This window comes from Aulostomus chinensis, chromosome 9, assembly GCF_037954235.1.
Source record: "Aulostomus chinensis isolate RoL2024-O1b breed Wild chromosome 9, RoL_Achi_v1.0, whole genome shotgun sequence".
NCBI lineage: Eukaryota > Metazoa > Chordata > Actinopteri > Syngnathiformes > Aulostomidae > Aulostomus > Aulostomus chinensis.
Window position 1 is genome coordinate 4,123,551 of NC_141328.1, and position 12,719 is coordinate 4,136,269.

The following is a 12,719-nucleotide window of genomic DNA, read 5'->3' on the forward strand; positions in this document are numbered from 1 at the left end:
GCGATAAGGCCACTGGTACAAATATTGGCCGTCAGACCGATACTGGTATTTTTTTTAGAAAAAAGGGTTTGGTTCAGGTTTTCTTTCAGTCGTCATTATCGAGGTAAACGTTTGAAATAATTGTGATATCGATGGTGAAGTCGTTTTGCAGCTCTAGTTGCCGCTGAACTAATACATCGTCATCGTCATCGATCCAATATGTCTGCCACAGGAAATAAAAGTTCTGACTTTCCATCTCTTGACAGAAACACTTTGTTTTTGAACAGCTGAGTAGAATAGGAAGCAAATCTGTCGAGGCTTGATGACCAGATTATGTGTTAGAAGTAATATTTTATGTGGACCACATTAAAAATGTGCTGCTCTGGGAACAGTGTGTTAAATATTGTATGATATACAATAATAATATTGTATATAACTTGACACCTGGGGGGGCTCTGTGGTAAGGGGTACTGGATCGATGCTCCTCCAGGGTCTGATGTAGAACCGCTAAATTCTCATAATACTCTTGCAGGGTCTGAACGTGTCAGCCAGCTGACGCGCTGTCAGTCTCCATCACCGCCTCAGACCTTGTAACGCCTCCCCGCGGTACCGTAGTCACGGGCCTGCTGAGTGGAATTGATTTCAGATCATCCGCAAAGCATTTTATAGAGAACTGCTTCAGAAACATCCTGCAGCTCACAGGCTGGTTCGCTTGACTGTAACTTTCCAGGACACACCCTCATGGCAATGCTCCATATTATTAATTCAAGTGTCCCAAAAGGCTGTGACAGTCTGCCGGTTAGCACAGTACCAGGACCGAGGAACCAAGCGGCCAAATAGGATTCAGCTGTTATTGTTATTAACACCCGCTCAGTGACAGTCTCAAGCTCCGCTAGGATGCATCGTTGGTGAGTTGTGTCACTGCTGAACGAGAGCAGCTGGGCGATCAGTTGATGCATGGTAACAAGCCTGGAAACACCGAGAGGCCTCGTAATGACAGAGCTCACGCTTTTTTATTTGTTTTACTCCGTATTTTATTAGTAGGGGCAAAGCTGACGTATTAATAACAAGCTGGGTGATCTCTTAGCTGATTGCCTTGGAATGTTTTGTCCGGTTCGAGCTGAAGGAGTGGCCAAGTTAATATTTATTTTGTGTGTCATAAACGCCGCAGTTTCCGTGTCGGTTGATCCACAACTGCAAGAAGCAACACATTATCAGAGATGCGACCGGGAATTCAGGAAGAAAAGAGCGACTGCTGTAAACAAGTACATCTCAGGGTGTGTGTAATGTGTCACTGTCCTCATCATTGGAGATTAAACTCGGCTCCGCCTCTTCCTCTCAGGTGCTGCCCGTGGTCAAGGTGCTGTGGCATGTGCGACTTCCGTCCCCGCACTGTGTGGCTGGGCCACCCAGAGAAGAGGGAGCAGAGGTACCCCAGGAATGTCATTAACAACCAGAAGTACAACTTCTTCACCTTCCTGCCTGGGGTTAGTGTCAGTCAAAGGTCGCCGCTTCATCCTCCCACCATTTAACCTCCACGCCACCACCCACATCTCTGAGCCTGGCTCGGATTCACCAGCCCCCTTTCACACTTTGATTCTGCTGTATGCTGTCTTTGTTCACTTACACTGGACCAAACAAAGCCTTCTAGATATGCTGACGGTCCATAGTCAGACGCGTGGTCTGGAACAACAGCGTCAGTGCTTTGCCTCCGTGACAACGTCCACTGCAGGCTCATGATGGTTATATCTTGATACTTTATAAGCTTGGTCCTGTTTTCCTCTTTTCCTGCTAGTTGAAGTTAACTAACTCCAGTTCTGTGTGGGTTTAGTATCTGGGAAGCTCCACCTTGTATCTGAGCAAAGATGTTTGAACTCTCTGCCCAACCAGGAAGTAGTAAAGCCCTGCATCTCTGCAGCTCATCTCCCTGTGAAACTCAGCAGCTAAATCTTGGTTAGTTCCCTCACTCAGTGTGTATTTACAGAGGTTTGCGCTTTCTCATAGAAGTGGAGTTTAAATCCCGGTAAGCAGGCAAAGGCTACAGTAATGTTGCTAGTTGAAGTGGCAGCCCTACCAAGAACCGCAGTAATGCAGCGGTCGAACACTGCTAACTTGAAGGTCTCATTCAAGTTAGCAGTGTTCGACCGCTGCATTACTGCGGTCGAATACTGCTAACTTGAAGGTCTCATTCAAGTTAGCAGTGTTCGACCGCAGTAATGCAGCGGTTGAATACTGCTAACTTGAAGGTCTCATTCAAGTTAGCAGTATTCGACCGCAGTAATGCAGCGGTTGAATACTGCTAACTTGAAGGTCTCATTCAAGTTCCGGATTGGAATGCAGACCAGCAGCTTTCTGAACACAGAACTAGAATGGTTGAATTGGAGGACCAGGTTGTGATCGAGCCTTCACATACCACCAAAACACTGGTGAAAAGAGTCGTAGAAGACACCGACCCCCTGGTTGAGTGCGATTCTGAGGGCTTACTGGGTCAGGGAGACCCGCCGTGTCCTACTTGTGCAGACTGCATCACAAATCCAGAGCGGTAGCAGCAGCAAAGGCTGAGCCAGACCGTCACGCTAGAAGACATAAGCTCAAAATGTGGACCCATTAGACCAGATCGACTTTGGCCTTACTCACCAGTACCTCCTGTAATCGTTGGAGGTGGAAGAGGTGTACACACCCTAACTTGTTGAGACCACTGCAGCTCTCCTTCCCACCCTGTCAGCCTGCTGAACGTGAGGTGCTGTCCCATGATTGGACGAGAGGAGATTGTGCCACCGGCTTGCTTCAAGGCCGTCTTCAGGTCCAGAACTGACCTACTAGTCAAAGCCAGTCCGTGAACCACCTGGCTCTCTTGTCACATGACTGTGTTTGTGCCTTGTGAGGCAGCTACGAAGCACCCTCTGGCTGGAGGGCCACCCTGGGCATGCCTGGTCCTAGCCCGAGTGCCAGCAAGCAGGCTCACTTGAACATCTATGAGTGGTCCCCCTTGGGTGCTTGACCCCTGTTACAACCCACCCTAACTAGCCTCGCAACCCCATAGCTCCATTCGTTGGCAACTTGGCTACTAAGCCTTACGTTAATGCTAAAGCAGGTGTGCTTGTTTGATGGGAGAAACTGGGGAAGGACGAGAACCCTACACGGGTGATGCATCCATCATTTGGCGTATGCCTCATTAGCCAGCATCTTAGCCGCGAATGCAGCTAACTTGGCTCCAGTAGCCCTCGTCTGATTAAACACCAGTGCTGGTGGTGCAGGGTGTGGTGTCTGGATGGCAGCACTCACTAGTAGGAGTGTGTTTTTCTCCGGCTGCAACACCGATGGTGACACGGCATGTATCAGCAGATCCAAGCTGATAAATAAATTACTGTGATTTTCTTGTCCGACCGACTTCAAAAATGAAAGGGGTTCTGTTTACCGTCACACAAAACCCCGAAAGGCAGAAAATACTCACATTTAAGAAGTTGACACCAGTAGATATCAAGTTTTTAGCTAGAAATGTGAGGCAGGGATTTTACAGATTAGCAAAACAATATATATAAGATAATATAATAATAATGGATTAATGTGCTTTGGTGCTCCACAATAAAAAGATTGCTTTTGACTCTCACATTGCCCCTCTTGATTTGCTTGTGCATTTGTTTTCCAGATGTTCAGTTGTCTTAAGGTCTTAAGTCAGTCAGTGAAAGAAGCTCCGATTTGTTTGGAAAGCAAAAAGCAAAAGCAGAGTGTATTTGAATAGCAAATTCGGACGCTTTTTACTTTCTTGGGTTGTTGAGATGTTCTTGTCGCTAGAACACGCTCTGATATTTATTTTGGGTCTTTGTCTCCTGTGCTCGAGTCTGTGGTTGCCAAATGACACACAGAAGCAGCAGGAACACGTTGGCAGTAATCTTGCACACTGGTGGTAATGAAATTGAAAAGTTGTAGCAGGAGTGTTAAATTATGGAATTACACCAGTGGAGGGAAAGCAGCGATGATGTTTAACTTGTTCTATGTACTCTACATTGTTTAATGATGTGACACAAATTGCTAAATCCGGTCTGTAGTTGTAGCCCTCGCTTGGGAACCATCAACCTGGACAATTTTGCAAACTGAAAATTTGCTGTTTTATACAGTGGGCAGTTTCTCATTTGAGTTTACAGAAAATATACTGTATTTTATTTATCTTATTGAGGTAAAAAGGGAGGCCCGTGATTCCCTTCTGAAGGGTTTTCTGGTGATGAGATTTGTTCAGCTGAAGCTAAAATGAGGATTTTAGATCCGAGTCAGATAAATCAATGTTTATGACCAGATTTCCTCTGTTTGCTTTGTGTTTCCTCACTGGGCTGTCACGAAGGGATCGGGACAAAAAGAGGAAATTTCAAACAAAGGGCCAATGAAGAAGGCAGCGTGGTGGGTCTGGGGTGCCACCGACCGTATGGCTGTAGCCAGGTGCACCTGCTGGGGGTTCATGTATGCGTAGTCATGGTGGCGTCATCAGCACTCATCCAGTCACAGCCCCTCGTCTCCTGTAGCTGTGGAGCAGCTGAGCCAGTCCCAGTGGAACGCGACAGCATCAGATGCGTCTTCAGACGACTGGATTGTTGCAGAGCCGCTCAGTCAGACGCGCTCACAGGCTTCTATCTCTCACACATCCAACGGTTGGGCTGCACAGCTGATCAAAATTAATCTTAACATGTAAAATAATTGAAGCTTCACCATTTGAACGGGTTTTTCAATGAAAATTAGAGTAATGATGTGAGAAATTAACTCTCATATCACAAATCAAATCACAATCACAAAATCTATCCAAGTATTTGCATTACGTGGTTTTGTTGTTGTTGTTGTTGTTGTTTTTTCCGAAATCCTGCAGCCCTCTGCTCCTGGTCTCTCCAACCTGTTCTGTTTTTTTTTTTTTTTGTAAAGGAGAGTTGTTGTTTTTTTTACTTACGTTCATGGAAGATATTGATGAAAATGATGTAAAACACTATATCCCGCTTCCATCGTTCAGTGGATGCTTGTAGGTTGTTCTCACCCTGTATTGAGCTGTAAAACAATAGATACTTTATCAGGAGCACGAACAAAACTGTGACAGTGACACAACAGTGGAAACTTCTTGTAGTGACAAGGTGAGTGCAGTACAATTGTTGAAAAAATATTAATTCCTCAGTCTTCCATAGAAAGCGGCTAATTGTGGCCGTATGTCCTCTCACACTCAATCGCAGCAACCGTGATAATCGACTTCGGGAGATCAGCATTCGCCTGAAAACTTGCCGAACCTCAAGTATTTGACTGTGTGCTTCTTTGTTTTGTGCTGACAGGTGCTCTTCAATCAGTTCAAGTACTTCTTCAACTTGTACTTTCTGCTGTTGGCGTGCTCTCAGTTTGTGGAGGAGCTGCGCTTAGGTGACCTCTACACCTACTGGGTCCCTTTGGTACGTCCCGTCTCTCAGTTTTCAAAGAATAACATGCGTTCAGTTATTGGTTATTTTGATTTTGAAGGAGGTGCCGAGGTTTTGCCACAGTACTCACATGCATGAACAATTCGTCTTCTATGCCTTGAGGGAAATGACGACTTTTCTCGCCGCTCTCCAGGGTCTTGTTTTGACTATTACCATCATTAGAGAGGCGGTTGAAGAAATAAGATGCTACCTTCGGGACAAAGAAGTCAACTCTCAGATTTACAGCAAGCTCTCAACCAGAGGTAAGAGCTGGAAGCTCGAACAACGTGGGTTTGGCTTTTTCTGTCTTGATACCTGAACCATGTTCTCAGCATCAGAGCTTATTAACTGTAGAAGGTTGGTCCTATTAAAACTTATTGGGGCTGGGGGAAATGGTGGGTAATTTAAAGCAGGGACGTAAAAAAGTGTGCATAAGAGGCCTTGGTATAAAGTGCTACCAGCTATAAAAAGCAGGAGACCTCTTGTGGTTTCCATCACTTTGCCCCTTTGATGTGGCAGCTTGTTTTACCCATAAACACAATGACTGGTTGCCTCCGTGATAGCAGCCCCCGTGCATATCTGCAGGTTTATACGATCTTTACTGAAGGTGTTGTTTTGTTGCGCTTACATTCTGGTTTGGGTGACATATTTGAAAGAAAAAAAAAAAAAGTTTCTACTTTTCCAAGTCACGCAGGTCTTCTTCTTTTCTTCTGCATAGAATAGGATGTTTGCCAGAGAATTCCCTGGGGAAAAAAAAAAATTTATGCGTAGAATTTTCAAGCATTAAAAAGTGCTTGTAATGCAGCACTTTTAACAGTGAATGTCTCAGTCAGGGCTTCGAATGGCACTTGAGTTTGGAGATTTAAGACTCAAACCAGATTTGGAGCTGGTTTGAAATCTGATTCCAGTCAGAAGATTTCCACAGATGCCTCCCAGTCTGGACACTCCAATCACATCTCAGAGTGACTCTGGGTGTGTGAGGACTGTGTCTTGTGGAGGGGTTGGGAGTGTTTGGACGCGACTAATCCACCTGACTGGAGAGAAAAAGATGTGATCTGGTGAAGGCCAAAGGACTGGTTCACACCATGCACTTCAGATGCAGCTCGGATCGAACTGTGAAGTTCTTCCTCTGTAATAATCTGGGTCTTGATCGGGCGTGTCGTCGAGTCTTGAGTGCTAAGCTAACCCCCACGCAATTATGCCTCATAAATTGTAGCAGCAGTTTTTGGGTTGATATAATTTTTTCAAGAAGATTTGATGCAACACCACCCTGGTCAGTTTAAGCTGTGATTTGGAAATTTGCAGGAAAAGCTTGCAATTGTGCCTGAAAAATGCTTAAAAAGTGCTTGAATTTGCCCTCAGAGAGGACGCAGGAGCCCCGTAGCCACCAGAGCTGCTGTGTGACAGTCTCCCTTTGTTGTCCTGTCTTTTGTAAAATTTTATTGCATTTATGCAGCAGAGCACAAATGTGAATTCCCATGAACCCTAATGCATTGCAATATTAATGTGCTTTAATGTCTTGCATATGCAAAGGCCTGAGGTCATGCCAGAGGTCAAGGGTCAGTGATCTCTTCCAAACAAATTTGCCTGTTAATTCCAAATGGAATGAGAGAAAAAGGCTCAACTCCCCCACATTCCTTTAAATCTGGATGGAAAATTACCTCCTGAACTCGCCGCTGCAGCTCAGGGACAACTCCGAGACTCAGGCCGCCCCTGACTGACCCGCTGCAGCACTGCTGTGCAAGCCCTGCCAAATACACCGAATGTCAATACCTCAAGAGTAAATTTCACCTCGTGGTTGTTGTTTTTTTTTTTACATTGTTCAAGTGCTTTGAGGGGGGAAAAATGCTGAAACATAAAACTGCAGAGCTGAAACAAAGACAGAAGGTTGAAGCAGATTTCGTTGAATCGGTTGATATTTTCATCCCACAAAACCGTTTTTAGTTTATCATGTCGAATGTAGTTTTAAGTTTATCAAAAGCATACATAATTCAGGAACCTGTATTGATAAACGTATCAGCGCTGAAGAATTCTGAATGATACCCAGCTCTACCAAAATACTAGATTTTTTTTGGATGCTCGAGAAATACTTGATGGGGAAAAAAATCCAAACTTTGCCTTAAAATGCTTCCAAATCAGTCATGAGTATCTAAAAAGATGAAGTGAATGACTTGCATTCCTTTTCATAATACTGTCTTATAAAACATATGCTGTATAATTTAACTGTGTTACTAAATACTTCATTAACTTGAAAATGTGTTGTGTGTTTCAGGCACGGTGAAGGTTAAAAGCAGCAGTATTCAAGTCGGCGACCTTATAATTGTGGAGAAGGTTTGTGAATGCACATCTGTGAGTAGTTTTGCTTTTTAGGACCGTCAAGTTCCCGTTTATATGACAGAAAATAATGAGGGGGTTGTTAATCTTTGTGCTGGACTAGCGGCTGAGGTGAAGGGAGTTAGTAAAGATTTTTGTCATTTCCTGATCAATGCTGAGCTTCAGCCCGTCAAACTCAATACGTACAGAACAGACGGGGCCCTAAAATGCCTTTAATTAGATCGTAAACACAAACTCAATTAAGTTTTATTTATTTTTTCCATTTCTGAAACCGTACTTGTAGTTTTAAGTCGGTCTCAGCTTTCGGGGGAATCTGTCGTGTCGCTGCTCCGGTGGATTCTCCTGCACACGTGAAATATGAGAAGAGAGTCTTCAGTTTCCCTCCCTCTCAATCACTCATTTCAAACGCAGCTGAAGGAAAAGGTCACACGTGTTGTCCTACACACTTCACTAATATGACGGAGGGATTCAGAGTTATGTGGCTTACACTGCAGACGTGTGAACTCATCGGGGGGAAGCAGTAGCTGAGAAAAGGAAAAGCTTTGGGTTTTTGTTTTTTTTGTTTTTAAAATGAAGCCACATGTCAAGAGCCATAACAAACTCTTTATTAGACTATGGATCATTTAGCAATAATAAATGCACCGTTCATGTTCGGGGAGCCTTTCAAGATGAATCGAATGGGGGGGATTGGAGTTTTGGAGTGGTGTAATGGGTGGACCAGGTCAGGCAGAGTGTCAAACCTGGTCAGGGTCTCGGTCAGGCCACGATAGGATGATTTGCTGGAGGTCTTATTATTTTGAATGACTAACTGCCAGTAATGTGGCACTTGAAAGCTGGAAAGGCTAAAAGTCTTATACAGTTAAAAGACTCGAGGAGGAGGGGGAGGAGAGGGGAGGAGGGGGAAACTTGCAGGATCAGGAAGTGATGTTGAAGTGATGTTTTTCTTTCTGCCTTTTCTTTGTAGAACCAGCGTGTCCCTGCTGACATGATCTTTTTAAGGACCTCTGAAAGAAATGGTAAACATCTGCAGGTCATTCATCCAGATCTCCACAACAGCCTGCCTGGCTGCCTGGCTGGCTGGCTGGCTGGCTGGTCGACCGGGGAAATGACTTGTTTAAAAAGGCGCTGAGGTGCAGGGATTAGCCCTGAGCCAGGACAGGAAGTCCTATAATGTCTAAATTGTAATTGGGTCCAGTACTATACTGTCACTCAAAGCCTGGTGTGATGTGGAGCTCCATGAAACATTGTTATCTTAAAAATCTTCTCCATGTCTCGGACTAATTTTGTCTTTCAAATGAGAAGAAAATGCAAAGTACATTTGGGGGACACAAAAATCAACTAGAGCGATGAGTGGAGGACGCTTCATCTGAATAATCAAATATGGATTAGGATAAGATTTGTCAGGATTGGCACAATTGCATTGTTTATTTGCACATATACAAAACACAGCCGAGGCACAGCACAAAAATCAAATATGAGGGAGGAGCTGCTTGATTTTCAGCAGGGTAACTTGATGCATGCTGTTGTTGTTGTTGCCACTTCCTGCTCAAGGGAGGGAAATAACAGCTTTGCTTTACTGGAAATAGTGTTTGGTTATCTCTCTTCCATGTGGAGGCCATTAGGTCAATTATAAAGTGGCTTGGCCAGGGTTTTGGGCAGGGGAACCCAATGCAGGCCAGCGGGGGGATGGGCTTTGATGGATGTATCCACTTCAGTTGTTGCTTGACCCCCGCAATAATGTGCAAATCAGGCCCTTTCACAAAAGTTGCTTCCATTCATGCGTGACTCCTTGCTGAATTGTTTTGATCTCTTTTTGTGGGATTATTCAAACGGGGAACCTCTAAATGTCGAGATCAGGCAAGAATTAAGAGTAACCGTCAGTATAAAGTCTGATAAAAACGTGCTTTCTGTTGTCATCAAAAACAGAGCCTGTGATGCCTCCTCATGTGCTGAAAGTTTAATTATTGTTGCCCCCTAGGGGTGAATATGCTTCCCTCAGACATCAGCTCCTGCTCTCTCCCTCACAGGCTCCTGCTTCCTCCGAACTGACCAGCTGGATGGAGAGACTGACTGGAAACTACGCCTCCCAGTGGCCTGCACACAGAGGCTGCCAACTGCTGCCGTGAGTCTCAAACTGCAGACTCAGAGGTTGTAAGGATGCAAGAGGAGCTATATTTTACAGCGGCGCTAAAATGGTGTAATTATTTGCTGCTGCTGCGATCCAAGAGGAACGTCTTTCATTAGTACAGAGCAGTCGTGGGTGGGGAGGTTGGGCTTTGTTAGAGACCTACATGAGGACAAAGGTTCACACCAGGTCCAGACCTCATGAAAACATCGACGCACGTACTTCTAGATTTCATTGTCTGGCAGTAAAAGCTCATTTTCAACTTAGATTTAAAGGAAACTTTGATACCTCAAAAAGTTTGGGGGGAAAAAAAACCCACTACCCTGATGATGTTTTGATGATGTGATTACAATCATCCATCCTGATAGGTGCGAGGACTGTTATCATAGAATGGAATCCATGTTCTGGTATGTGGCGATCGATAATTCCGGATTACATGAAGGGTTTATTGGCTTTTATTGACAGACAGATTTACAAGCCTACAAGGGAAGTGAAGAAGTACAAGTTGAGTGTGTTGTCTTTGTGTTCTATGACAGAGGTTCTCAACGTGGGGGTCGGGACCCCCCGGGAAGTCATGAGGCTCAAATGGAGTTTGTGGTTGCAAAATGACTTCCATAAACAAACCAAAGAGATCAAAATTTGTTGAAAAGAAAAAAAAGTTTTGTAACATCTATAAAAATAAGAGTTGAATTTGAAACCTATTTAAATTTAGCTGTGCTTGGATTGATATATTAGTGTGTGTGTGTGTGTGTGTGTGTGTGTGTGTGTGTGTGTGTGTGGCACCTCTATTTTTGGGGTTCTGAGCTGAAAGTCGTACAAAACAAGAAACCTTGACGCCTTTTTGTCAGGCTCTGGGAAATGTTCACATTTGGAATATTTTATAGCGCAAGTGATTACTCTAGAAAACCCGATGACATTCAGAGAGCACGGAGGAGAGATGACATAAATCAAATATCGGCCGATATCAAAATCAACTCATCCTCAGGCTAAGCTCTGCAAAATTTCATGAAAGTCTTGCAAACAGACCGCCAGTAGCAGCAGTCACTGGTTGATGGAGGTAATGGCATCTCACCCACATCGACTGTTGAACTCTCTTGGGCTGATGTGGTCATCCGTCGCCCCTGGTTACGGCCTGTTTTCGACTGTACAACAATGCGTCTTTGCATACAAAAAAGACAACTGCCATGTTTTTCAGGCAAGCATATAAGGATGTTCCTTTTTTTTGTTTATGTACAATGCTATAAACCAGTGAGTCAAAACAATCAAGCAAGATTCTCAACTCCGTGAGCGGCGCTGTTAATCAGAAGAAGTCAGTTTAAGATCGGTACATAATGTTTAACCCTGCTGAAATCAGGAAAAAGATTATTAAAGTCGTGTTGATATCTCACAGGACCTTCTACAAATCCGATCCTACGTTTATGCAGAAGAACCAAACATTGATATCCACAACTTTATCGGAACGTTCACCAGGGTGAGTGAGCGTTCATTTCAGTTCATTTTCTGCTCTTGTGTGATGCTGCTGTCTCTCTCTGCTCCTCATCGTACGGTTCATATTTGCATGTCGCATCAACTGTTACAGGAAGACGGAGACCCTCCAGTCAGTGAGAGCCTCAGTATTGAGAACACCCTGTGGGCCAGCACCGTCGTCGCCTCTGGTAAATGTCAGACCGCTGGTGCAGCTAATGACCAGGATGTAACCAGAACCAGCTTTTAGCTTCAAGAGCCACACCGAAGTTGCTCCCTTCACCACTTTTAATTTGAAAAGTTGTCTAAACAAGCAGAAAAACTAATGGGTCACTTTTTTAGATACAGTAGCTCTGGCACGGCTAGCTGTAATGGTGAAATAAGTGTGTGTGTGTGTGTGTGCGTGTGTGTTTTTTTTTCCCCTCAGGAGAGCGAATCCACTTTAACCCAAGCTAACATGTGTTATCCATTATATAATTGGAAATCTGCATCTTATATTCCGAATGTCATTCCTCATTTTAACAAGTCTATTCATCTCTCGATTATGTGTCTGGGAAACATCTTCCTGACATACTATGTTTTATGTTGTTTCTTTATTATATTGGCCTGGGGACGTTCTTTCTTTCTTTCTTTCCTTTTTTTTTTTTTTTTAAGGGTATTTTTTCTCTCGCTGGTTCCAGGCACAGTGGTGGGGGTTGTGATTTACACAGGCAAGGAGCTGCGCAGTGTCATGAACACCTCCAACCCCAGGCACAAGGTACAGTAGTGTAAGCCTCAAGACTGACGCTGAACCATATGTATTTATTTGTGGGACTAAATTCACCCTTGACTACTTTATTTAACATTGAATGAATAAATAGATGATCTTTGACACTGACCTGTGGTTCCTCTCATCTCCTCCCGTCTGTACCTACTGGTCCTGGTAGGTGGGTTTGTTTGACTTGGAGGTGAACTGTTTGACTAAGATCCTGTTTGGGGCCTTGGTGGTGGTGTCACTGGTCATGGTGGCCCTCCAGCACTTCGCTGGTCGTTGGTACCTCCAGATCCTGCGTTTCCTGTTGCTCTTCTCTAACATCGTCCCCATTAGGTGGGAGATTCACAAATTTTTCCTTTACGCTGAAGTGTCTGTATGTATAAGGAGGAAGAGAGCACTCATTTTGTCTGGGTTTTTTTTTCTTTCTTAACTCGATGCAGTTTGCGAGTCAATCTGGACATGGGAAAGATGGTTTTCAGTTGGATGATTAAGAAGGACTCGAAGATACCTGGGACGGTGGTGAGGGCGAGTACCATACCTGAGCAGCTTGGACGGATCTCCTACCTGCTGACCGACAAAACAGGTTCGACTAAAGACACCCGTCACGAGGCTCGCGGTGAGACAGGCGTTTCACAGTCTG

The 12,719-nt window shown here is 44.4% G+C and overlaps 1 protein-coding gene across 1 annotated transcript in view; it reads left to right on the forward strand.

The window, feature by feature from the left end:
• Positions 1–12,719, forward strand: part of atp9a (ATPase phospholipid transporting 9A) — a 33,931-nt gene that overhangs the window by 1,266 nt on the left and 19,946 nt on the right. Inside the window, exons 2-12 of the mRNA XM_086213197.1 lie at positions 1,322–1,466; positions 5,283–5,396; positions 5,557–5,665; positions 7,675–7,733; positions 8,701–8,752; positions 9,764–9,858; positions 11,252–11,332; positions 11,441–11,516; positions 12,006–12,082; positions 12,252–12,412; positions 12,520–12,662. Of these exons, the coding sequence (XP_086069323.1) occupies positions 1,322–1,466; positions 5,283–5,396; positions 5,557–5,665; positions 7,675–7,733; positions 8,701–8,752; positions 9,764–9,858; positions 11,252–11,332; positions 11,441–11,516; positions 12,006–12,082; positions 12,252–12,412; positions 12,520–12,662 (1,112 nt within the window). The remainder of the gene's footprint in view (positions 1–1,321; positions 1,467–5,282; positions 5,397–5,556; positions 5,666–7,674; positions 7,734–8,700; positions 8,753–9,763; positions 9,859–11,251; positions 11,333–11,440; positions 11,517–12,005; positions 12,083–12,251; positions 12,413–12,519; positions 12,663–12,719) is intronic.